General features: G+C 40.8%; 1 protein-coding gene across 3 annotated transcripts in view; it reads right to left on the bottom strand.

Annotated features, from left to right (window-relative positions):
* SEPTIN7 (septin 7) overlaps positions 1-24,172 on the bottom strand; it is a 157,287-nt gene that overhangs the window by 32,312 nt on the left and 100,803 nt on the right. For 2 of the 3 annotated variants that reach the window (XM_070726307.1, XM_070726306.1), the window contains 4 exons: positions 23,273-23,369; positions 21,938-21,989; positions 16,731-16,856; positions 3,009-3,029 (listed from right to left, as the gene is read on the bottom strand). In XM_070726307.1, the coding sequence (XP_070582408.1) occupies positions 3,009-3,029; positions 16,731-16,856; positions 21,938-21,989; positions 23,273-23,369 (296 nt within the window). The remainder of the gene's footprint in view (positions 1-3,008; positions 3,030-16,730; positions 16,857-21,937; positions 21,990-23,272; positions 23,370-24,172) is intronic. The other variant, XM_070726308.1, reaches the window with a different exon arrangement.

Raw genomic sequence — 24,172 nt, forward strand, 5'->3', positions numbered from 1 at the left:
GAGAATTTATATGGTTTCCCACTCACTCTAATTGACTCTGGGGGGTTTACAAAACAACAACAACAACAATAATTGAAATAAATCAAATTCACATTCTAAGCAATTAAAAATGAACTATTTTTCATAGAAGTTCTTTTAGGAATCCCTATCATAACAGGTTCAAACAGTAGAAAATGCTCCATATTCTATTTTGAACATATCAAAATCTACATACAAAACCAATCTGATTTCATGAGACCACCAGGATTTATACTATGCTAACATAGGTTCTTGGGGAGGGGCAGCATATAAATCCAATTAATAAAATAAATTACTTAACTGATTTTGTTTAAAATTGTAGTTACATTAAAACTTCACATATCTGCCTTATATTGCTGGATTTCTATTTTCAAAAATAGAAATCCAGCAATATAAGAAAGAACTGAATCAATAATAATAGTAGTAGTAGTAGTAGTAGTAGTAATAATAATAATAATAATAATAATAATAATAATAATAATAATAATTTATTAGATTTGTATGCCGCCCCTCTCCGCAGACTCGGGGCAGCTCACTACAAGAATAATAACAATGTACAAAGTAACAAATCTAATATATAAAAGAAAGTATCTAAAAATCCAACATTTAAAAACCATACAACGAAAGCATACCATACATAAAACTACCGTATATACTCGAGTATAAGCCGAGTTTTTCAGCCCAAAAAAATGGGCTGAAAAACCCGACCTCGGCTTATACTCGAGTCACCACAAGAGGGCGCCGAATCACCACAAGAGGGCGCCCCGCCAGTAAGCTAAACGGGGAGGACGGGATGGCATGAACTCTCTCCAGCATTTAGAAGCCTCCAGCCGGAGAGAGAAGCAGATTTGTTACAGAGATCCATTTGGTACGGCAGCAGGGGAAGGAGGAGAAGGAGGAGGAGGACAGCGCTTTCCTTTCCTCCTCCCCCGCGGCTGTGGGCTATTCTGGCTCTCCTCCGCCTCAGTTCCCTGTTGCCGTCCCAAGTGGATCTCTTTAGCAAATCTGCTTCCCTGCACAACACATGAGGCAATAAAGGGAGACGGAGGAGAGAGCCAGCAAGCTAAAGGTGGGGGGGACCAGGACGGCATGAACTCTCTCCAGGCTTTAGAAGCCTCCAGCCGGGGAGAGAGAAGCAGATTTGTTAAAGAGATCCACTTGGTACGGCAGCAGGGTAAGGAGGAGAAGGAGGGCATCTCTTTCCTCCTCCTCCCCCGCGGCTGTGGGCTATTCTGGCTCTCCACCTCCTCCTTTCCCTGCTGCCGTCCCAAGTGGATCTCTTTAGCAAATCTGCTTCCCCGCACAACACATGGGGCAATAAAGGGAGACGAGGAGGAGGGAGGATCAGGGGTGGGAGATCAAGCCAACGAGCCAGCCAGCAAGCTAAAGGGGGGGGGCAGCATGAACTCTCTCCAGGCTTCTAAAAACTCAAGTTTAAAGAGCCCTGGGTTAGGGTTAGAAACAGTCTTCAAACCTGGAAAGATTAAGGCTTGTGGACTTCAACTCCTACTCCTGAAGTAGCATGGCTGGTGCAGGAATTCTGGGAGTTGAAGTCCACTAGTCTTAAAACCGTCAAGTTTAAAGACCCCTGGGTTAGGGTTAGAAATGCAAGTCTTCAAACCTGGAAAGATTAGGGCTTGTGGACTTCAACTCCTACTCTTGAAGTAGCATGGCTGGTGCAGGAATTCTGGGAGTTGAAGTCCACTAGTCTTAAAACTGTCAAGTTTAAAGAGCCCTGGGTTAGGGTTAGAAATAGGTTTTAGCTTGGTTGCTGATTGAGCTACTTTTTTTACTTTTTAATTTATTGTTATTACCAGATTGCTTTCGTTTACCCTCTTTTTTTACAGAGCTAATTTTGGTTTTCTTTAAAATAAATATTCTAAAACATTTAATCTACTGATGTCTCAATTAATGAAATTTTATTGGTTTCCATTTTTATAAGTTACCAGTAGCCACTGCATTTTCTAACCTCGGCTTATAGTCGGGTCAATAAGTTTTCCCAGGTTTTTGTGGCAAAAACTGGTGCCTTGGCTTATACTCGGGTCGGCTTATACTCGAGTATATACGGTATATAAGCCTGGGGGAGATGTCTCAATTCCCCCATGCCTGGCAATATAGGTGGGTCTTAAGCAATTTATGAAAGATAAGGAGGGTGGGGGCAGTTCTGATCTCTGAGGGGAGTTGATTCCAGAGGGCCGCCACAGAGAAGGCTCTTCCCCTGGGGCCTGCCAGATGACATTGTTTAGTCGATGGGTCCCGGAGAAGGCCAACTCTGTGGGACCTTACCGGCCGCTGGGATTTGTGTGGCAGAAGACGGTCCTGGAGATATTCTGGTCCGATGCCATGTAGGGCTTTTTAGGTCATTACCAACACTTTGAATTGTGACTGGAAACTGATTGGCAGCCAATGCAAGCCACAGAGTGTAGGAGAGACGTGGGCGAACCTAGGTAACCCCACAATAACTCTCGCGGCCGCATTCTGAATCAAGGGGAGATTTTAAAAGATGTTTGGGCAGAGAAATACCATATTATAATGATATATAATACTGCTTATCATTATTTGTTCTCTATATTGTACAAAAATTAGATGCATGTGATCAGTTGAACAAATAGCAGAATAATAATTATCCTATGAACACAAAACCAAACATGAGTTTTTGTAAACCATTTCTGAGCCTTGTCTTCACAAGATATTGCTTTTACATGCTCAGATAACCTTCTTAAGATGAGATATAAGCTTCACATGTCTTCATATAGTAGTATCAATAATGTATTTTATACCAAATTATAGCCAAACCATTTTCTAGGCTGTGGATAAAGATGTTCTTTAGTCATCATATTTAATGATGCGTTAGGGAAATTTTAGAAAAAAAGAAACATTAAAGCAAAATAAAATGCACAAGCTGAAATTAAAGTTTTAAATGTTACACTTAACATTAAAAGCCTTGTTTTTTAATTTAAATCTTTTAAAAAATGGAAATGACCACTTACATGCCTTCAACTGTGTCAAATCTAAAAAACAAAAAATATACAGAAGCTTAGCATGCTTAAATAAAACCACAAAAATAAAAAGCAGCAATTAAAAAAGTAAATTCATTATGGATTTGAAGCTGTGTTGTTTTCTATTATCTTCTCAAGCAAGATTTCCATCATAGTGGTAGATGGTTAAAGCTCGTCTTAATATATTCTGTTGGTTAAGTGTTGCACATAATGCAACTGCTGTAAAAGCTTTCAAAACTCTTTGTCTATGTTGGTATGTCCAAAATTATGCATTGTTTGTATTTGTATTAATGTTTGTTTGTATGTTATGTTTATGTATTTTCTTTCCTTTCTTTCTGTAATGTCTTTATAAAATATATATTTCAATAAAAACTATTTTATAAAAAAACAAAAAAACAAATGACCTTTGTGATCACATTACAAACAACTGCGTTCTCTTTGCCAACAATGTAAAACTTTTCAAGACCACCGATAACACAGCTACTCTCCAAAAAGACCTTGACTTTGTGTCTGAATGGTCAAACATCTAGCGACTCTCAACTAAAAAATCAGAACACCTAATACAAGCTGAATAAACAAGACTTACAGACAACCCTCACTCCGTAAAAGACCTTGGAATACTCATATCAAATGACCTAAGTGCCATAGCCCACTGCAACAACATTGCCAAAAAGGCTTCAAGAGTTGTTAATCTAATCCTATGTAGTTTCTGCTCTGGTAATCTCACACCACTAACCAGAGCATACAAAACTTTTGCCAGACCAATCCTTCAATATAGCTCATCTGTCTGGAATCCACACTGGATTTCGGACATAAACCCCCTAGAACATGTCCAGAAATACTTTACTAGAAGAACCCTTCACTCCTCCACTTGCAATATAATACCCTACGCAAGTAGACTTACAATCCTAGGTTTAGAAAGCTTAGAACTACGTCGTCTTAAACACGACCTAAGCATGCCCATAAAATCATCTGCTACAACATCCTTCCTATCACTGACTACTTCAGCTTCAACTACAACAACACACGAGCACACAACAGATACAAACTTAAAGTAAACCGCTCTTGACTGTAGGAAATATGACTTTAGTAACCAAGTAGTAAATACATGGAACTCACTACCTGACTGTAATATCATCACCTAACCCCAAAACTTTATCCTTAGTCTATCCACTGTTGACCTCTCCCGATTCCTAAGAAGTCAGTAAGGAATGTGCATAAGTGCACCAGCATGCCTTCAGTCCCCTGTCCTAATGTTTCTCTCTTACTAGTAATTATATCATGTATATAAATGATAATTAAAGCTTTCTTCCTAGGGAACACTTTTCTTTATTCATAAATAACAGTTTATAAATTGAGCTAAGACAATATGAATCAGGATAATTAGAATGCAGTTAATAGAGAATTCCGTGCTGTAATGCAGCCATGTGTCCAGCCTCCACTTCCACAGCGCCCCCCGAGGAGGAGGGCTGTGTGGACAACTGTCGGTTCAGGAAGATTGCGTGCAGTTGAGCAAAAACATAGTAATTTTGGTCTCTCTGTATCGAATTCCTATAGTGTTCTTGCGGATTTAAATAGTAAGGATGTTGGAGATATTAGCAAGGTCCCTCAGGCAGAGAATGAGGGGATGTTCAAAGGGGAAGTTGTCGTAAATGTCACCAAACCATCAAGTACAGTTAGTAGAAATAAAAAGAGGACACATTTTCTTGTGGGTGATTCGACCGTTAGAGGTGTTGATTTGGGACAGAGCAAGGATGTGGTTAAGGTGCTGAGGTGTCTCCCAGGGGCCACTGCCAGCAGGGACAGGAGGCGGATTACAAACATTGTTAAGACTGTGAGTAAAGGTAATAACGTTGATGTGGTGGTGCATCTTGGCACAAATGATTTGTCCCAGAGAAATGTTAATGTAGTAAAAAGAGATTTTCAATGTCTAAGTGTGGAGCTGGATAAAATAACTGATTCAGTGACTTTCTCAGAGGTGTTACCGGTTTGTGGCCAAGAGGATAAAACAACGTGTATCGGAGAGTTTAATGTGTGGTTAAGGCAGTGGTGTAAAGCTGAAGGTTTTGGCTATGTAAGTCATGATGTCAGTAGGTGGTCTAATAGGGAGTTGTTTAAGAGGGATGGTTTGCATCCATCATACAGAGGTACCCAGGTGCTCGGTGAGGAATTTAGAACTTTTTTGGACAGGCATTTAAACTAGGTAAAGGGGACAGAGATGTAACTGATGTGGGTGATTTCTGTCCCCGACCAATGAGGATAAAGCAGTTTTTGGAAGCTTATGAAAAGGGAGCTGCAAATAATATAGATGTAGTTGTTGATGATAAGGGGCAAACTAATAACGAAAATAATGTTCTTCGGGTAATGTGCACAAATGCTCGAAGCTTGAGCAACAAGCTCTGTGAATTAATGGCCATAATATCTAGAGATAATTTGGACCTGGTTGCCATAACTGAGACATGGTTTAAGGATTCTAATGAATGGGAAATATCCATACCAGGATATACACTGTATAGGAAGGATAGAATAGAGAGAAGGGGAGGTGGAGTAGCCATTTATATTAAAGAAAGTCTAAAAACAACACTAATTCAAAATACGTGTCAAGATCTAGAGACTCTCTGGATTTGCATGCAAAATAAAGAAGGTTCTGTCATTAGAATTGGGGTGATCTATAGGCCTCCAGGGCAATCCAAGGAATATGACAACAAGATGGTGGATGAAATTACCCAAATGGCAGTAAAGGGAGATATTGTGGTTATGGGTGATTTCAACATGCCTGATGTTGACTGGAATATCCCCAGTGCCCTTACATGCAAAAGTAAGAATATAGTAGAGGCCTTTACAGGAGCAGCTCTGGCACAGCTGGTTAAGACACCAACTAGAGGGGAGAATATTCTAGATTTAGTTTTTACGAATGGGAATTGGGTTTCAGATGTCAAGGTGGGAGAAAATTTAGGTTGCAGTGACCATCTATGTTTGTGGTTTGATGCAAAAACTCATTGTGAGCAATCCTATAATGCAACCAAAGTATTGGATTTCAGAAAAACAATTTTTAATGCAATGGGAGAATATTTAGATAATGAATTAAAGGGGAGGGATAAAATGGCAGGAGCGAGCATCCAGTGGACTGTATTAAAAAAGGCCATCTTAAAAGCCACTGGACTGTATGTAAGACAAATAACTAAAGGTAAAAGGAAGAAGAAACCGCTATGGTTTAGCAATGATGTAAGGCCTATAGTCAATGAAAAAAAGGCTGCCTATAGGAGGTATAAAGAGTCTGGAAGTATAGCTGATAGGGAGGTATATAAAATGAGACAGAAGGAGGCGAAACAGATAATATATGCTGCTAAAGCCTCAAAAGAGGAAGAAATTGCCAAATCTGTAAAGAAGGGGGATAAAACCTTCTTCAGATATATTAATGATAAGAAGAAGAAAAACTGCGGCATCACGAAGCTTAGTACCGGGAATAATACATGCATTAATGGGAATAAGGAGATCGCTGACCATTTCAATAGCTACTTCTGTTCAGTTTTCTCAAAAGACACCTTACAAAATAATACTATAGAGGGATATAGCATTGCTTCCAGCTGTACGGATTCAGCTCCAGTGATCTTAGAAGCTGATGTCTTAGAAGAACTTGAACGATTAAAGATAAATAAGGCAATGGGTCCAGATGGCATCCACCCCAGAATTCTTAAAGAACTCAGATCTGTCATTGCTACCCCCCTGACTAATTTGTTTAACCAATCCTTGTTAACAGGAGAAGTTCCTGAGGATTGGAGAATGGCCAGTGTTGTGCCTATTCACAAGAAGGGCAGTAGAGAAGAAGCTGGTAACTACAGGCCAGTTAGCTTGACATCAGTTGTAGTTAAAATGATGGAGACTCTACTCAAAAAGAGGATAAATCAGCACCTAAAAAACAATAACTTATTAGACCCAAATCAGCATGGCTTTACTGAAGGCAAATCATGTCAGACTAATCTCATTGATTTCTTTGACTATGTCACAAAGGTGTTGGATGAAGGTGGTGCCGTGGATATTGCCTACCTGGACTTCAGCAAAGCCTTTGATACGGTTCCACATAAAGAGCTGATAGATAAATTAGTGAAGATTGGACTTAATCCCTGGATAGTTCAATGGATTTGCAGCTGGCTGAAGCGTAGACATCAGAGAGTTATTGTTAATGGCGAGTATTCTGAGCAGAGTCAGGTTACAAGAGGTGTGCCACAAGGATCTGTTCTGGGTCCTATTCTTTTTAATATATTTGTGAGTGACATAGGGGAAGGTTTGGTAGGGAAGGTTTGCCTATTTGCCGATGACTCTAAAGTGTGCAATAGGGTTGATATTCCTGGAGGCGTCTGTAATATGGTAAATGATTTAGCTTTACTAGATAAATGGTCTAAGCAATGGAAACTGCAGTTTAATGTTTCTAAATGTAAATTAATGCACTTGGGGAAAAGGAATCCTCAATCTGAGTATTGTATTGGCAGTTCAGTGTTGGCAAACACTTCAAAAGAAAAGGATTTAGGGGTAGTGATTTCTGACAGTCTCAAAATGGGTGAACAGTGCAGTCAGGCGGTAGGGAAAGCAAGTAGGATGCTTGGCTGCATAGCTAGAGGTATAACAAGCAGGAAGAGGGAGATTATGATCCCACTATATAGAATGCTGGTGAGACCACATTTGGAATACTGTGTTCAGTTCTGGAGACCTCACCTACAAAAAGATATTGACAAAATTGAACGGGTCCAAAGACGGGCTACAAGAATGGTGGAAGGTCTTAAGCATAAAACGTATCAGGAAAGACTTAATGAACTCAATCTGTATAGTCTGGAGGACAGAAGGAAAAGGGGGGACATGATCGAAACATTTAAATATATTAAAGGGTTAAATAAGGTCCAGGAGGGAAGTGTTTTTAATAGGAAAGTGAACACAAGAACAAGGGGACACAATCTGAAGTTAGTTGGGGGAAAGATCAAAAGCAACATGAGAAAATATTATTTTACTGAAAGATTAGTAGATCCTTGGAACAAACTTCCAGCAGATGTGGTAGATAAATCCACAGTAACTGAATTTAAACATGCCTGGGATAAACATATATCCATCCTAAGATAAAATACAGAAAATAGTATAAGGGCAGACTAGATGGACCCTGAGGTCTTTTTCTGCCGTCAGAATTCTGTTTCTATGTTTCTTTGTGTAAAATCTCAAATTATTATGCAAATTAATTAATATATGGTAGTAATAATAATAAAATTCATTCTGGTTCCTGGGTCCAGAAATATTATTAACTCCTATTTCTTGCATGCTCTATGAAAGATTTTCTAAAGTAGGATTAAATTAGGTAAAATATTATGAAGGTGCTATATGTTAGCAGTGGATTTAATAATAATAATAATAATAATAATAATAATAATAATAATAATAATAATAATTTATTAGATTTGTATGCCGCCCCTCTCCGAAGACTCGATTTTAACTATAATAGTTCTTAATATCCATTTATGTATTTCACATCCAGATTGCTAGAAATAATCTCTGTTCTATTACATGAATGATAATTTCTCCTTCCAGCAATGGAATTCCACAGTTCTGTTTAGTACTGTATTGGTAAGCCGGCATTAAAAAAAAAATATTTGTTCTTATGTTGCTATGAGGTATTAGAAAAAATTGTATTAATTTCATGGAGAAACTCCATCAGAGTAGAAGTTGGCAAAAGGTTTTAAAGAAAGATAGTAAAAAAAGAATTAAAAAACCCTTTAACCTTTAACCTCAAACCTGTAGCCTTGCAGCTGTTAAAATCCTTTTAGAATATTGCCCTGTTGGTTGGTAAAAAAGAAAATCAGGCTGTCAGTCCTTAGTAATTATACAAATTACATGTAAGGCCACAGCCTAATTTATTTGAGTTAAAGAAATACTAAAGTCTATATCAAGGATAGGTTCTGGGTTGCCGCGCTATTGGTTCCCCTTCTCACGTACCGTCCGGGCATGCTGCCGTCATGGCACTATTAAAGCCCCAGTTTCTGAGCATGTGCAGAAGCAAAAAACTGTTTCTGTGCTTTGCAGAAGCAAAAAACAAGATGGTACCACCAAGAAAGCCAATTTGGGGGCATGTGCAGCCAGCCATCGCTGCCGGTTCAGCAAGTGGGGAGAAATTCCTGTTGTTGGTTCTAAAGAAGCTGACTGAAGTAGCAGGAACCCATTTCTGGGCTATCTTATACCAACACGGACAATAAACAGCAATAAAGTTTTATACCATAGACAAAAGCACACACTAAATCTGTAATTTTTTGTCATAAACTCATAAACATTTATAAACCTATACAATTTAAAGAATCTATGGTATTAAAAGGAGCGAGCAACAATTAATCAGCAACAATTAATTTTGGTAAAATTATTTAAAAGAATTGTTAAGAAAATTGTATGAAAAAAAACAGTTTTAACTAATACAGATAATATAATGTTTCTGTACTAAATAATGAAAATTAAAAGGTTATTTTTCTCAATTTTTCAGTCTATATCAAACTGAACAAATTCCTGAGATTTTTGGACACACATATCTTCATTTGCAATCAATATTCAAAATAAATTCCTCAATTAATCTATAAATAATTTTAAAAACTTCAAATGAAACTAGACATGCAGCTGTATAAACAAGCAGAATTTTTTAAAAGCTTATGTGGTGGGATGTTTCATTTTCAACTAGGTAGTTTAAAGTCTGTGCAGTGGAAACTTTTAATAAATAAATATTCAATTCCCCTTTGGTCCCCAAACCATGTTTATTGCTCTGGATTTTTGGGAAGGCAAGTAAGAAAATAAATATATCATATTTTTCAGAGTATAAGATGCACATTTTAATCCTGCAAAGAGGGTGAAAACTTGGGTGTGTCTTATACATCGAATGTAGCCCCCACCCTAGCCATCCCCACCCTTTGGCCTCTGCCTCCCAGCAATTTACCTCCTTGCAGCAAACAACAGAGAGCCTGATTAGCATAAGCAAATCAGCCTCCTGACCCACACCAATTCAGGCTTGCAGGCAGGCCACTTGCTAAAATTGAAAATGAAACTAGCTACAAGGAGGCAAATTGCTGGGAGGTATAGGCAGCATGTTATTTTCTTGTGCTAATCAGACTGCTGAAACTGGATGCAAGGAGGTAAGTCGATAACTATAAATCTCTATAGAATGTTCAAATTATTAGAGTTATTTTTTAAAGACTGCTTTATTATTATTCTAGACAACTTAACAAAATGAAGAAACTTTTTAAAATAAATTATTGATCTGAAGAGACCCAATGGTATCGTATCTTCTTTTAAATAGTAGATAATACTTCCAGAAAGCCACATCAATTTTAACAGCATTTGTAAAAATATAATCTGAAATGCAACAGTGTCCTGTTTTAGTATTAAGATAAGACAGCTGTATTAAACCCTGACTTAGTCATGTTCGCAGTAGATCTATTTAAATACAATGGTACCTCTCCTTACGAACTTAATTGGTTCTGTAACCAGGTTCGTAAGTAGAAAAAACAGCTGGCTTTAATTCTTCCCAACTGCCATCTCCGCGGACCCTTCCAGATGCCTCCCTGCCAACTGCTGAGGAAGGAGAAGAGAACGGAAAAGTTCTGAGGGATGGCAGAAGGGCCAATGTGAGGAGTCCACTCCGCAAAGGGAGGAATCCAGAGCGCTCTCCACTTGGGCAGTGTGGCTGGCTCTTTTTTTGGGTGGTGTGTGTGGGGGTCCATGAATGCTTGTAGGGAACCGGGAGAGGCTCCTTTCCTTCCCCTTCACTCACGGGGATCGAACTGCTGAGCTCCGGTCCTCAGTGAAGCGCAGGCGATGGAAATGCAGTTTAGGGGAGCAAAACTAAAGAGGAGCAAAACTGGAGCACTGCGGGCTCAGGATGGCAGGGGGGCGCGTTTCTTCCATTTGGTTTGGGGCCACGCAATTGTTTAGTTTCCGCAGTGCTGAAAACTTCGCGAGGAAGTTTAATTACTGGCTCTCCCAGCCTCCTCATTTTTTCTGCCCCCCAATTTCTTTATGATTCCTTCTCTCGCAAGGAACGGAGAGGAGTGGCTGACTCTCCTACCCTCCTCTTGGCTCTACTCTGTACATTTTACCCGCAGTTGATCCAAGGAGTTAAATAAATAAATAAATAAATAAATAAATAAATAAATAAAGGCTGGTGTGGAAGAAACAGCAACCCTTCCATGGGATGTCCTCTCACAATGAAAACAGCCTTCCCCGCAGTTGATCCAAGGGCTGGCCAGAAAAAGCGGCGGCCCCCACCTGCTTCTTAACTGACTGAACAAGGAAAAAGTGGGGTGGAAGGGATGGCGTGAAGGCTGTTTTCATTGTGAGAGGACGGTCCTGTGTAGTGTCGGTGGTCAAAAAAGGGATCCAACCAATCCCGCTTGTGAAACTGAGCAGATTGCGGAGTTTATATTTTAGTCAGGTGCACCTCAATTACCTGCAGGACCGCATCTTTCTAAGTGACTCAAAAATTAAACATATTCTCCACTAAGACATTTTGGCAGGTTGTTTGTCAACTAAATTAAAAGCCGATCCATGGCGGCTGATCTCTTCCTAAAGCGGGCACTTTAATTTCTCCTCAAAGTTTCTCCTTTCCCATTGCCGACGGGGGCCAATGCTGCTACCGACCCATTGAGAAGAAAGAGGGGGGGGGGAAATCATTGAAGAAAACGCCCACCCCAAACCCCGCTACCCATTTAGGCCTATTTTCGTCCTTGCCGAACCTGAACGGATTTTTACTTCAGGGAAGGTGGAAGGAAAACATGATGCGATGAGCGAGGCCGCTTCCACGCAGCCTGCCCAGCTCTGAGTTGGCGAGTTTTCAGAAGAGGAAACGCCTCTGTTTTCCCCACAAATATCTTACCGTTAAAAACTACACGACGAGCCCAACTGTAGAGCCAGCTAACGAGTTGCAGGTACCTCAGCCATTTTGGCTGCCAAGAAAGCCGGCAAATGAGTCCCCCCACACCCACTGGAGGCCTTGCCTGGGAGGCGGGGGTCACCTTCTCCGGCGATTGCCGCCGAAATGGAGGACAAAAAAAGTTTTCCTTCACTCGGCGGCATCTTGGCTGGTCCCTCCAGTCCCGACCCCACTGTATCTTGGGCAGGCGATGGCAGCTGGTGCAGCCTGGCGGAAAACAAACGCCGAAGCCGTCTGGAGTGGGCTGTCTTCGGGAGGAGGGGCTCTTGAGCGGGGGAACATTAGTACTGCAAGGCTGAAGACTGTTTTCATTCCAGGCTGTTGTCTGGACTGTAATCTGTATTGTTTGCTTGGAGACAGAATTTTTACCCTAGATTTCCTGTCCCAAAACTAAGGTGCCTCTTATACTCCGGTGCGTCTTATACTCCAAAAATACGGTAACTTTGATACAGTAAAGAATGATGCACCTTGGCAAGAATTCTTAATTTTAATGGTTTGAGGAAAGAGTTTCTGAAGAGCATGGTCTGAAAGCACCCTTGTCTACATTTTTATATTTAATTGTTCAGGTTCCAAATACTTAATTAGCTACTACTAATATCATCATTCCTTATTCCCCTTTTTAGGCTTTGGTTGTTTGGTTGCTGGAGATAAAGTTTTTGATCCAATATGGTTTTCTTTAATCTGAACTGCATTAGCTGTCGGCTTACTTACAGACTTAATTTAATATTGATCTTTAAACTTTGCATGTTTGGAATCTGGATAATTGTTTCCATATGTTTCTTTTAATAACCTAGGATATTATTACAACTGCAAAACCTACCCTTTTGATGGTGACATACAGAGGCTGGACAAAAAAATGGAAATACCTTGAAAATCCAGATTTGGAATCCAGATTTGTGAAGCTCCCTTCGAACAGTTTTTGTGGAAACTGGGTTCTGTAAGTGTCTATTGAGTTCTGCAGTGATTTTAGGAGCTGCGGTCTTGCGATCCGCTCTTAACAATTTGCTTTAGAGTCTGACAGTCTCTCTCAGACAACTTCGACTTTGTACCAGACCTGTGCTTGGCTGAGGACATTTTCCCTTCTCTTTCAAAAGCAGTCATTACTTTTGAGACATGACCTCTTGAAATGCCAAACATTCGGGCACTTTCTGTTACACTAGCGCCTGCCATTCAAGCACCAACAATTTGGCCACTTTGAAAGTCTGAGAGGTCTGCCATTTCTAGAAGGTTATAACCTATTTCCTAAAATTTCTGTTTAAAAAAAGGTAGTTAAAAAAAACATACGAAATAACAGAATTAAAATGTCATGTTTTGACTGATTTGAACATGTTCAAACATTATGATGCCAAAAAGTCAAGTGTTTCCATTTTTTGTCCACCCCCTGTATATATTATTCTGCCAAAAATATGTGCTACATGTTACGTTTTAGAATTTAACTCAATAAAAAGTCTTTGAATGGGTTGGATGGAATACTATTTAATATTTAGTCTAAAAGAGAAATGCTACACTTTCTAGACTTTCTTTCCACAAGTATATGAAAAGTTGTGGTTCACTGTTGATTATTTTTCTAATGCTATCTATTAATAATATCAAATTCACAAATCACGTTTTTTTTAAATCTGAAGACTGAGGCAACTTTGAACCCCATCAGAACTTTTATGCACATTTTTTGTGGAGTCCTGTTTTTGTTTTATTGTTGTTTTCCTTTCTTGGTTGCATTTAGTTTTTCACTTTGGAAATACAATGAAACATACTAGAAAGCGTTCATGCCACTATGGATAAGAATAAATAATATTGCTTTATGGGTGAGACATTAATATAATTCTGAATTGTGATGGAAGAAGGAGACTGAAACAGCACTGAAATAAAAATCCATGCTCAGTTAAAAGCTATGTACTTACTCTAATGTTATAGAAATTTGTCAGAACGAAAAGCAAAGGTAATAATATCAGGGTGCAAACACTTTCACTGTTGATTTTACATAATTCTCAATAGCAATGAACAAAAAAATTCCAGGAACAGTTGAATTTTTAAAATTTTAAATTCTGAGATAGGAAGTAAACTGAAAACATTACTAACCTTAAGTTACATTAGAGCCAATTATGTTTGCATACCTTATAAACATTTTGTAAAAAATTTAAAACACTTCTCAAAATAAACAGGATTATTTTTTGCAAGACAAATATTCACATAAGATGGCGAAGTTAAATTGGCAATATAAAATATCAAACATATTTTCTATTATATGTTATTTATGATTATGCAGAGTTGGTCTTTATACATTTGGTTCATAAACAACCATATCCTGCAATACATTACATTAACCTCATTTGGATTAGAATAGGGGCATTTCTGCTTTCAAAACAGCGAGATGAATCTTTGTCTGACAAAAAAATAAAATTCACACATACAAATACTAAATGAAATTTATGAAATGTGTAGTACTACAAAAATTGTAGTAAAGTGGTACCTCTTCTTACTAAGTTAATTTGTTCCGTGACCAGGTTCATAAGTAGAAAAGTTCGTAAGAAGAAGCAATTTTTCCCATAGGAATCAATGTAAAAGCAAATAATGCGTGCTATCAGAAAACTCACCCCTTTTGCCTTATTACCACTGGCATTTGGATCCTTGTTCCGGGTGGATGGAGGGGGGGAGGGGAAGACAGCGGAAGCTGCCCGGAGGGAGCCTCGTGGGTGGATTGACACATGTGGGAAGTTGCCTGGCGGCTAGTCAGCTGGTGGGGCTTCCACCCTCCTTGAAAGTTTTCGGCGACGGTGGCAAAGGAGAATCCCAGCGCTTCGGTTTTAGATAAGGCTGGTTGAATTGCAACTGCTGCCCACCAGGACCCTCCGAAGCTGGCCCGGATGCACCAGCCTCCCCCCCCTTGCCCAGCAGGCGACGAAGCGCTTGGGGGGATGTCTGGCTCAGGGTCTGGAGTCCTCTCCCCTCAGCGCCCCCAAGCTGAGTCGGCGGCTCCCTGCTTCTCTGAGCCTCCCCTCAGAAACCCTGAAGCTGGGATGCCGTGGCCGTAGCTCTGTTCCCAGCCCATAACTTCGCCTCACAAACTCTCCCCCCCGCCTGTAGGTGAGTGGAGATGTGCGTCTCCCATTTTGTCTGCCGTGCTACTCCCGGGTCCTCCTCGCCATTCCATTCTCTAGCAAGCCTCTAGATAGATAAATAGATGGATAGATGATAGATATCTATCAATTATCTATCTATCTATCTATCTATCTATCTATCTATCTATCTATCTATCCATCCATCCATCCCTCTATCAATATCTATCCCTCTATCTATCTATCTATCTATCTATCTATCTATCTATCTATCTATCTATCTATCTATCCCTCTATCCATCTATCAATCATCTATCCCTCCATCCATTCATCCCTCCATCCATCTATCTATCTAGAGGCTTGCTAGAGAACGGAGCTTGCCAGAGAATGGAACGGCAAGGAGGACCTGGGAGTAGCACGGCAGACAGAATGGCAGACGCACATCTCCACTCACCTGCAGGCAGGGGGGGAGGGAAGAGAGTTTGTGAGGCGAAGTAATGTGCTGGGAAGGGAGCTACGGCAGTGGCATCCCGGCTTCGAGGTTTCTGAAGGGAGGCTCAGAGAAGTGAGAAGCCGCCGACTCGGCTTGGGGGTGCCAAGGGGAGGGGACTCCGGACCCCGAGCCGGAAATCCCCCCCAAGCGCTTTGTCGCCCACCGGGCAAGAGGAGAGGGGAGGCAGGTGCGGTCGGGCCAGCTTCAGAGGGTCCTGGTGGGCAGCAACTGCAATTCAACCGGCCAATGGGCAGGAGGGGCGAAGAGGCCTCGGAGTGGTTTCTTCTGGATGGAGAAGCCGTGTAGGCTCGCCGGGGCTGCCAAGGATCAAGTGGAGGGAGGCAAAGTGGTGGCCGGATTAGGATTCGGGCCGCAACTTCAACTGGTCGCCACTTCTTTGGCCGGGGAGACAAAGGGGACCGCGTGGCTGTCCCCGGGGGCTCCGGAGGAGGAAGGGGGGCATCTTGCCCAGCCATTGGAAAGTAAAGGGAAAATCCCAGGCGCTTCGGCCAGCAACAGTCAATGTTGGCAGTCCGGAGGCGGGGAATCCCGGCAGGGGCGGCAAGCAAATGGAAAATCCCGATGGTGGCAGTCACAAGGCACGATAATCCCTGCCACAGTAAGAGAGCGCTCACACCCGGACTCCGGTTCGTAAGGATAAAATGGTTCTTAAGGAGAGGCAAACAAATCTTAAACACCGGGTTCATATCTCGAAAAGTTCATATGTAGAGGCGTTCGTAAGTAGAGGTACCACTGTACTAAAATCTGAATCACATAGGAAAGCAATATATGTATAGCCCAAATTCAAATAATTTCAAATAGCCCACAGTACATTATATGTATCGTATTTTGAAACAGATCAAACTACTAAGCAACATATACATATTTGAGATTAGGTTCAATACAACATGCACATGATTGCATTCAGTGGTAGAGTTTGTTTGGATGAGATAAATTCTATTTACTTCAATAGATCCTGTTCCTCACTCTGCCAATCAATTATGAAAAGCATATATTAAATAGTGATGCATTTCTACCATACTCCAAACATTTCCATTTTGAGATTGAATAACCTAGAAGGTTGCATTATGCTACACTGTTTTCGGAGCCCTTAAAATTATAATTATAAAATATAACAGGATTCAGAATATTTAACCTCAAATAATTTTCTAGAACCAGCTGGAACAAACTATAGCACCATCTAAATTACTACTTACTTTGTTAACTGCCCTTTGTTTTTGTTGTTGTCAACTCCATTGTATGTTACAGCTGCCAATTTTCTGCTTCTGTAATTCTCATAATGGACATTATTAGTGACATCTTTCAGGTCTTGCATATGAGTTCTAGAAAAAAACCCAAAAAAACCGCCAGAACTTACTTCCTGAATAGTACCATATAAATGCATGTATAAACAGCTTTTGCTTTCATAAAATATTGAAATGGTTTTCAAAAGTTTGTTTAAAAACTGAGATAGCCTTAGAGTTACAACGGTTTGTTTAGTGACTGTTCAAAGTACTGAAAAATTGACATTACCGCTGTAATATTCCCATGGTCATGTGATTAAAATTTGGATGTCTGACTGGTTTATATTTGTGATGGTTGCAGTGCCTTGGGGTCATGTGAACAACTTTTGCGACCTTCTGACGAGCAATGGGAAGATCAGTTCCACTTAACAACCATATTATTAACTTAACAACTGCAATAATTCATTGAACAACTGCGGCTAGAAAGGTCATAAAATGAGACAAAACTCAACAAATGTCTCACTTAACAACATAAATTTTGAGCTCAATTATGGTTGTAAATTAGTTCAGGGCTGAAAATTCTACATCTATACCCAATTAAATTATAGCCAACAAACCTTTTCCCAAATGTATTATAAGAAAATGGAAAATAAAGTGTTTTTACATCAGATATCAAGTTTCTTTATTATTATTATTGTTGTTATTAATTAATTAATTAATTGAATTTCTATGCCGTCCCTCTTTGAACACTTTTTACTCTTTCTTTAATACTCTTTCTTTGTACTTATGCCACCACACATTAACCTGCACTGAAAATCTAACTCAGCCTTCCCTGGATCCAGCTGAGTTAAAGAACTTTCGTCTAGTCTCCAACCTATGTGTTGTGGGAAAGGTTGTGGAGAAAGAGGTGGCACTCTAGCTCCTATGGTCATTGGATAAAGCAGATTATCTAGACATGTTTCAATCAGGTTTTAGGCCTGGCTAAAGCCCAGAAACTGCTTTGGTCACACTGATAGATGATCTTGGGCAAGCTCGGGATGGAGGTTATTCCTCTATCTTGGTGCTTCTTAAAACTCTCAGCGGCCTTCAGAACCATTGAACATGATATCTTTCTGCAATGGCTAGGGGAGTTGGGAGTGGGAGGCACCGTGTTGCGGTGGTTCTCCTGTGTCTCCAGTCAGCTGCAGTCAGTGTTGGTGGGAGGACAGAGGTCGACCCCTAGGTTCTCCTTTGTGGGGTGCCATAGGGTTCAGTTCTCTCTCCTCTCCTATTTAACATCTACATGAAACCACTGGTTGAGATCATCCAACGACACGGGGTCAGGTACCAGAAATATGCTGATGATAGCTAGCTGTATATCTCCATTCCATGTCAGTTCAGTGAAGCAGTAGATGTGATGTGCCAGTACCTGGAGTCTGAGAAGGTCTGGATGGGAGTTAACAGGTTCAAACATAACCCCGATAAGACTGACTGGTTGTAGCCCTAGAAGGACTATAGAGACTGTCCATCCTCTCAGAATGGGCTTGCAATTTATTTATAGAATAGAATAGAATTCTTTATTGGCCAAGTGTGATTGCACACACAAGGAATTTGTCTTTGGTGCTTTATTTATTTATTTACATTTATAAAATGCCCTTCTCCAGTTGACTCAGGGCGGTGTACAAGATAAAAATTATTACAAAATTTTAAAACCCCAAACATTAAAAACCATTCACTCAGCATTCATCTGATGCCACAAACATACTAGCAGCTGGAGCAGTGTTCATGCTCCAAGTCCCCAGGCCTGCGGCAAAGACGTGTTTTTAAAGCCTTTCAAAAGGCCAGGAGGGTGAGGGCAGTGCAAATCTGCGGGGAGAGTTGATTCAAGAGGACTGGAACTGCCACAGAGAATGCCCTTCCCCTCGGCCCTGCCAGACAGCATTGCTTGACTGATGGAAACTGGAGAAGGCCAACCCTGTGGGATCTGACTAACTGTTGGGATACATACGGCAGGATGGTCCTAAGCCATGTAGGGCTTTATAGGTAATGACCAACACTTTAAATTGTGTCCAGAGACCAATCAGTAGCTAATGTAGCTCACGGAGTGATGGTGATAAATGAGTATATTTTGATAGATCCATGATGGCTCACACGGCTGCATTTTGAACGAACCGCAGTCTTTGAACCTTCTTTAAAGATAGCCCCATGTAAAGCGTATTGCAATAATCGAGCCTCGAGGTGATGAGGGCATGAATGACTGTGAGAAGAGATGCCCTATCCAAATAGACTGGCAACTGGTGCACCAGGCAAACGCCCCCCCTCGCCATAGCTGAGAGATGTTGTTCAAGCCATAGCTTGGACCAAGGAAAACTCCTAAGTTGTGGACCTTCTCTGAGGGGTCAAAAGTCCCCCCCCCCCGAGTGATGGAAGGACAGATGGTATTGTCCCTGGGAGGCAAAACCTATAGCCATTCCGTCTTCTCGGGTTGAGCTTGAGCCTGTTGACACCCATCCAAACTCTCACAGTCTCCAGGCACTGGCATATCATCTCCACTGCTTCACTGAACTGACGTGGGGTGGAGATGTACAGCTGAGTGTTGTCAGCGTCCTGTTGGAAACTCATCCCGTGTCTTTGGATGATCTCACTCAGCAGTTTCATGTACATGTTAAATAGTAGGGAAGAAAGAACCAACCCACGATGCACCCCACAGAGGAGCCTAGGAGCCCATATCTGACCCCTCACCAACACCGACTGTGACTGACCAGAGGGGTAGGAGGAGAACCACCGTAAAATGGTGCCTCCCACCTTTAACCCCTACTGTCGGCACAGAAGGATATCATGGTTGATGGTATCGAAAGCTGCTGAAAGGTCAAGAAGCACCAGGATAGATAAATAGCCCTTATCCCAGTCTCATCAGAGATTATCCATCAACGTGATTAAAGCAGTTTCAGTGCTGGAGCCAGGCCTGAAACTAGACTGGTAAGGATCAAGATAATTGGCTTCATGCAAGGACCATAGGAGCTAGAGCACCACCACCTTCTCAACAACCTTCCCTAAAAAAGGGAAGGTTGGAGACAGGACAATAGTTGTTCAAAATAGCTGGATGCAGGGAAGGCTTCTTGAGAAGGGGACACACCACTGCCTCTTTTAACGGGGAAAGGAAGGACCCCTCCATCAACAAAGTGTTGGTCACCACCAGAAGGGATATGGATCCAATAAACAGGTGGAGGAGCTCACAAATCCCATGGCCTTCTCCACTTCATCACTAGTTCAAGCTCATCACACACAACTGGACTAAGACATGACCCTGTCACCTTTGTCGATACTGCCCAGATGGAGTCTAGGTCTGTACAGACCTGAGCGACTTTATCCGCAGAAACTTATTAAACTCCTCAGTTCTGCTCTGCAAGGGTTCCTCCACTTTCTCCATGTAGAGAGCAAGCCACCCTAAACAGGGCAGCTAAGTGAGATTCTGTGGATACAACCACGGTGGAAAGATGAGAACACTTTACGGCTTTGATCACTTAATAAAAGATTTTAACAGTGTCCGGTCAGATCTAGATTCACTGGACCTCCAACCAGTGTTCCCTCTAATTTTTTTTTGGGGTGGGCGGAAAAGTATAGTGTCTGAGCGGCAGTCCCTTCGGGACTGGGCGGCACAGAAATAATAAATAAATAAATAAATAAATACTGTGTGTCTATAACAGTGAGCTCATAATAGGGCAACTCTATCAATATCAAAATGCCACTTAAATAGTTGAGCTAGTTTCAAACTAGATTTTGATTTTCTTTCTCTCTTCCTTACTCCCATTCTTTTTCTTTCTCTTTTCCTTCCTCTCTTTTTTCTATCTGTTTCTCTCTCTAGCTCTCTTCCTCTCTCTCTCCTTCCCTCTCACTCTTTCCCTCTCGGCTTCTGGGCAGGTTTGGAAAACTCTGAGTTGATGATGATTTTTAAGTGAGCGATTGCTCACTGCTCAGCTTAGAGGGAACTATGCCTCCAACGCTGCTCCAGACATCTCTTCTGGACTCTCTTCAGGTCTTATTCATCGATGCTGTCCCCTGCTGGCCACTCCCATCCACCGGCTCAACAGCATCGGCTCCCTCAACCTTAGAGCTCCAATGATGGGAAGCAGGAAGGCTTTCATATACCTTTTGACCAGCTGGGGGCAACCATTGCCCAGAAATGAAATGGCTGATCTTTCAGGTTCTTTTCCCTGGTTTCACCTAGCCTTTGTTCCTCCTTTATCTCTCTCCATCTAGACAAGCCAGAATTTCATCTTAGCTAAAGAAAGGAGAGGAGAGAAGAATGCAAGAATTTGGGTGTCCTCCTAGATTCTCAGCTGAGATTGGATCAACATCTCTCAGCTGTTGCTAGGGGGGAGCTTTGCACAGGTTCACCTAGTGCACCAATTGCGACCCTACGTGGATCAGGATGCTCTTCACATGGTTCCTCATGTCCTTATCACCTCGTGGATAGACTATTGCAATGTGCTCTACATGGGGCTACCCCTGAAAAGCATTTGGAGACTACAACTGGTCCAGGAGGCAGCCACCTGAGCTGTTGGGGTACACCTAGGTGCACCCATATCACACCAATTCTCCGCAAGCTGCACTGGTTCCCAATCAATCTCCAGATGCAATTCAATGTGCTGGTTATCACATATAAATCCCTACATGGCTTAGGGCCAGACTATCTTTGAGACCGCCTTCTGCTGCATAGCTCCCAGCAGCCAATAAGGACCCACAGGGTTAGCCTTCTCCGGGTCCTGTCATCTAAACAGTTTTGGCTGGCGGAGCCATGGGAGAAGGCTGCCTCTGTGGTAGCTCTGGTTTTCTGGAACCAGATACTCCCAGAGATCCATACTGCCCACACCCTACCGGCCTTTTGGAAAGTCCTATGGCTTTGCCGGCAGGCCTGAGGCCATTGATTAAATGAGGTATTATCAAAATCCGGCCATAAGAGATTTGTATGGGTTTTTGAAAATTAGTTTTAAATCTTTTAAACTGTTTTTTAAGATATTGTTTTTATTATTGTAAGCTGCCCAGAGACCTTAGGGAGTTGGGTGGCATTTAAATCAAGTAAATAAATAAAGAATTAAATAAATATTACTCTTTCTTATCACAGAATATATGAAAGGTCAAAGGAATGGAAAAACTTAAAAATGTATTACCAATATTAATGTCATAGACTACTTGTTTACCTTATTAACATGTTCCTTAGAATTGTAAAGTCACAGTGTTCGCCATTTTCAACTGCATGAAAAAAATGCTCATTTTTAACACACTTTAATCAGTATCAGATGGTCAAGCTGCAAATTAAACCCTGTATTTGTGATTAATAAAATTTCCCTAGATGCTTAGTAATTCAAAAGATACATCCACGTTATTTTTGTTGCAATAATATAGATATATTTTCTCAATGCCTTTTTTTTCCAGGAAGGGCTTGTGGGTTTTTTGGCCTATAGATTCCCCACCATTCAAGTATTAACCAGGTCCAATTAGTTAATTTATTTTGGGATCAATAAAAAAGCTAAAAACAAACTTAAAATATGCAATGTTGTATTACTGAAATCATTATAATTATCCAAATTTACAATTAAAGAAATAAAGTGTCATAGAACAAATATGAAAGTTTAACAAATACATAATAAAGTTTAACAAATACATAATAAAGTTGTGCTGTTTTCAATCCAAAAGCAAAATGATGCTCTGGAGCAAGGGCTCTCAAAACTTTTTAAACAGGGCCAAATCATGGTCTCTCAGACTGTTGGGGGTCCTGGACCAGCTGGGTAGGAGTGGCTAGGTGGTCATATGAGCAAGACACACAAATTAAATTTTAATTTGTTATGCTCCTGGGGTGGAAAGCAGGTTAGTGAGGGGATGTGGCTGCCATGGAGTGTGAGTAAGGAACTTCTGTTTGTGTGTTTGTGTATATCTTCTCCCCCCCCCCACCTCTCTCTCTCTCTAGGTTGGGGAGGGAAAAAACGGGACTGTCTTGGCCTCCTGAGGCCCCTGTGCATCCTGTTGTTGGCCTCCTTGACCTCCAGAAAGACTCTGGAGCTAGGAGAGCAAAAAACGGGCGTTCCTCACTCTCTCCGGAGGCTGGAAACAGTCGGTTTCCAAACTCTCAGTGGGCCCCAGAAAACCTGAAAATCAGCTGGCCAGCATGCCCATTGGACTTGAGCTCGTGTACCTACCAATATTGCTATGCACGCCATTTGTGCCATAGGTTTGCCATCACAAGTCTAGACTGTTAATATGAACTGATCATAGAAGAGTTTTAAAATAATTCAAACATCCAGAATATAATTTTTCAATTGAGAATCTCAGGAAATTCTCAATGCACATGTACAATGTGTCTTATTATTTTGTTACAATATTGGTAAAAGAGATAAAGTTTAAGGGCACTGTTATGTGGAGATGGAAGAGTAAGTGTGAAATTGTGTATTTTTATCTTGTTTTTCCAAAACTATAATATTCCTATTAAGATATAACTTACTGCCCAATTATGAATGTTACACATTCTATTCACTTACCTTCTGCAACACCCCAAGGATATTGTCTTCCTCTAACTCTCTTCCCATTGACTTCAATAATAGTATTACTACCTACTACTGCAAGAGGTAAACGGTCCTACAAAAAAGAAAAAAGAATATTTTTTCCTAAAATAACTTATTGACTGGTTGCACAGAAAGTAAAACTTTTTGTACTGCTCTGAGATTACAATAAAAATAAGTGTCAAAGGAGATTAGAAAAAAGAGCTAATACAAGACGGACTATAAGTGTAAAGAAGAACATAGTATGGTTATAAAAGAAAGAGCGTTTCCTGTTAAAGACTAATCATTTGCTGATTGAAGATTATATCCTTTAATTTTAAACCCATCCACAGGAAGGCAAACGCCTTTGATAAATTTGTCCCCAGCAATTAATGGCCTCAATTGGTTTTCAAAGCAGCTGGGGCAAAGATTTAGAAACAGGGTTGGAAAAGGCAGGGAGAAACCTCCGTGGGGCCTCTGTAGAAATCTCCTGGGAGGAAACAGGGCCTCCAACCTCCCTGTGCTTTCCCCAATTGCAAGCATTATTTGCTTTTACATTGATTCCTATGGGAAAAAATTGCTTCTTCTTACAAACTTTTCTACTTAAGAACCTGGTCACGGAACGAATTAAGTTCGTAAGTAGAGGTACCACTGTATAAAACATACATTAATTGCTAAGTCTAAACTGCCACATAATGAGTTTCAATAACATTTCTCAGAATTGAAATGCTTTTACAACCAGTATATTTCATGCAAATCACATGTACATCCATTTAGAACCAGATAACAAAATAATAAAATGAGCAGATAGATGATTGAATGATTGGGAAAATCACTGGGATAAGAAATCTAAATACAGCGATCCCCCGATCATTGCGAGGGTTCCGTTCCAGGACCCCT

This window comes from Erythrolamprus reginae, chromosome Z (genome assembly GCF_031021105.1).
Source record: "Erythrolamprus reginae isolate rEryReg1 chromosome Z, rEryReg1.hap1, whole genome shotgun sequence".
Classification (NCBI taxonomy): domain Eukaryota; kingdom Metazoa; phylum Chordata; class Lepidosauria; order Squamata; family Dipsadidae; genus Erythrolamprus; species Erythrolamprus reginae.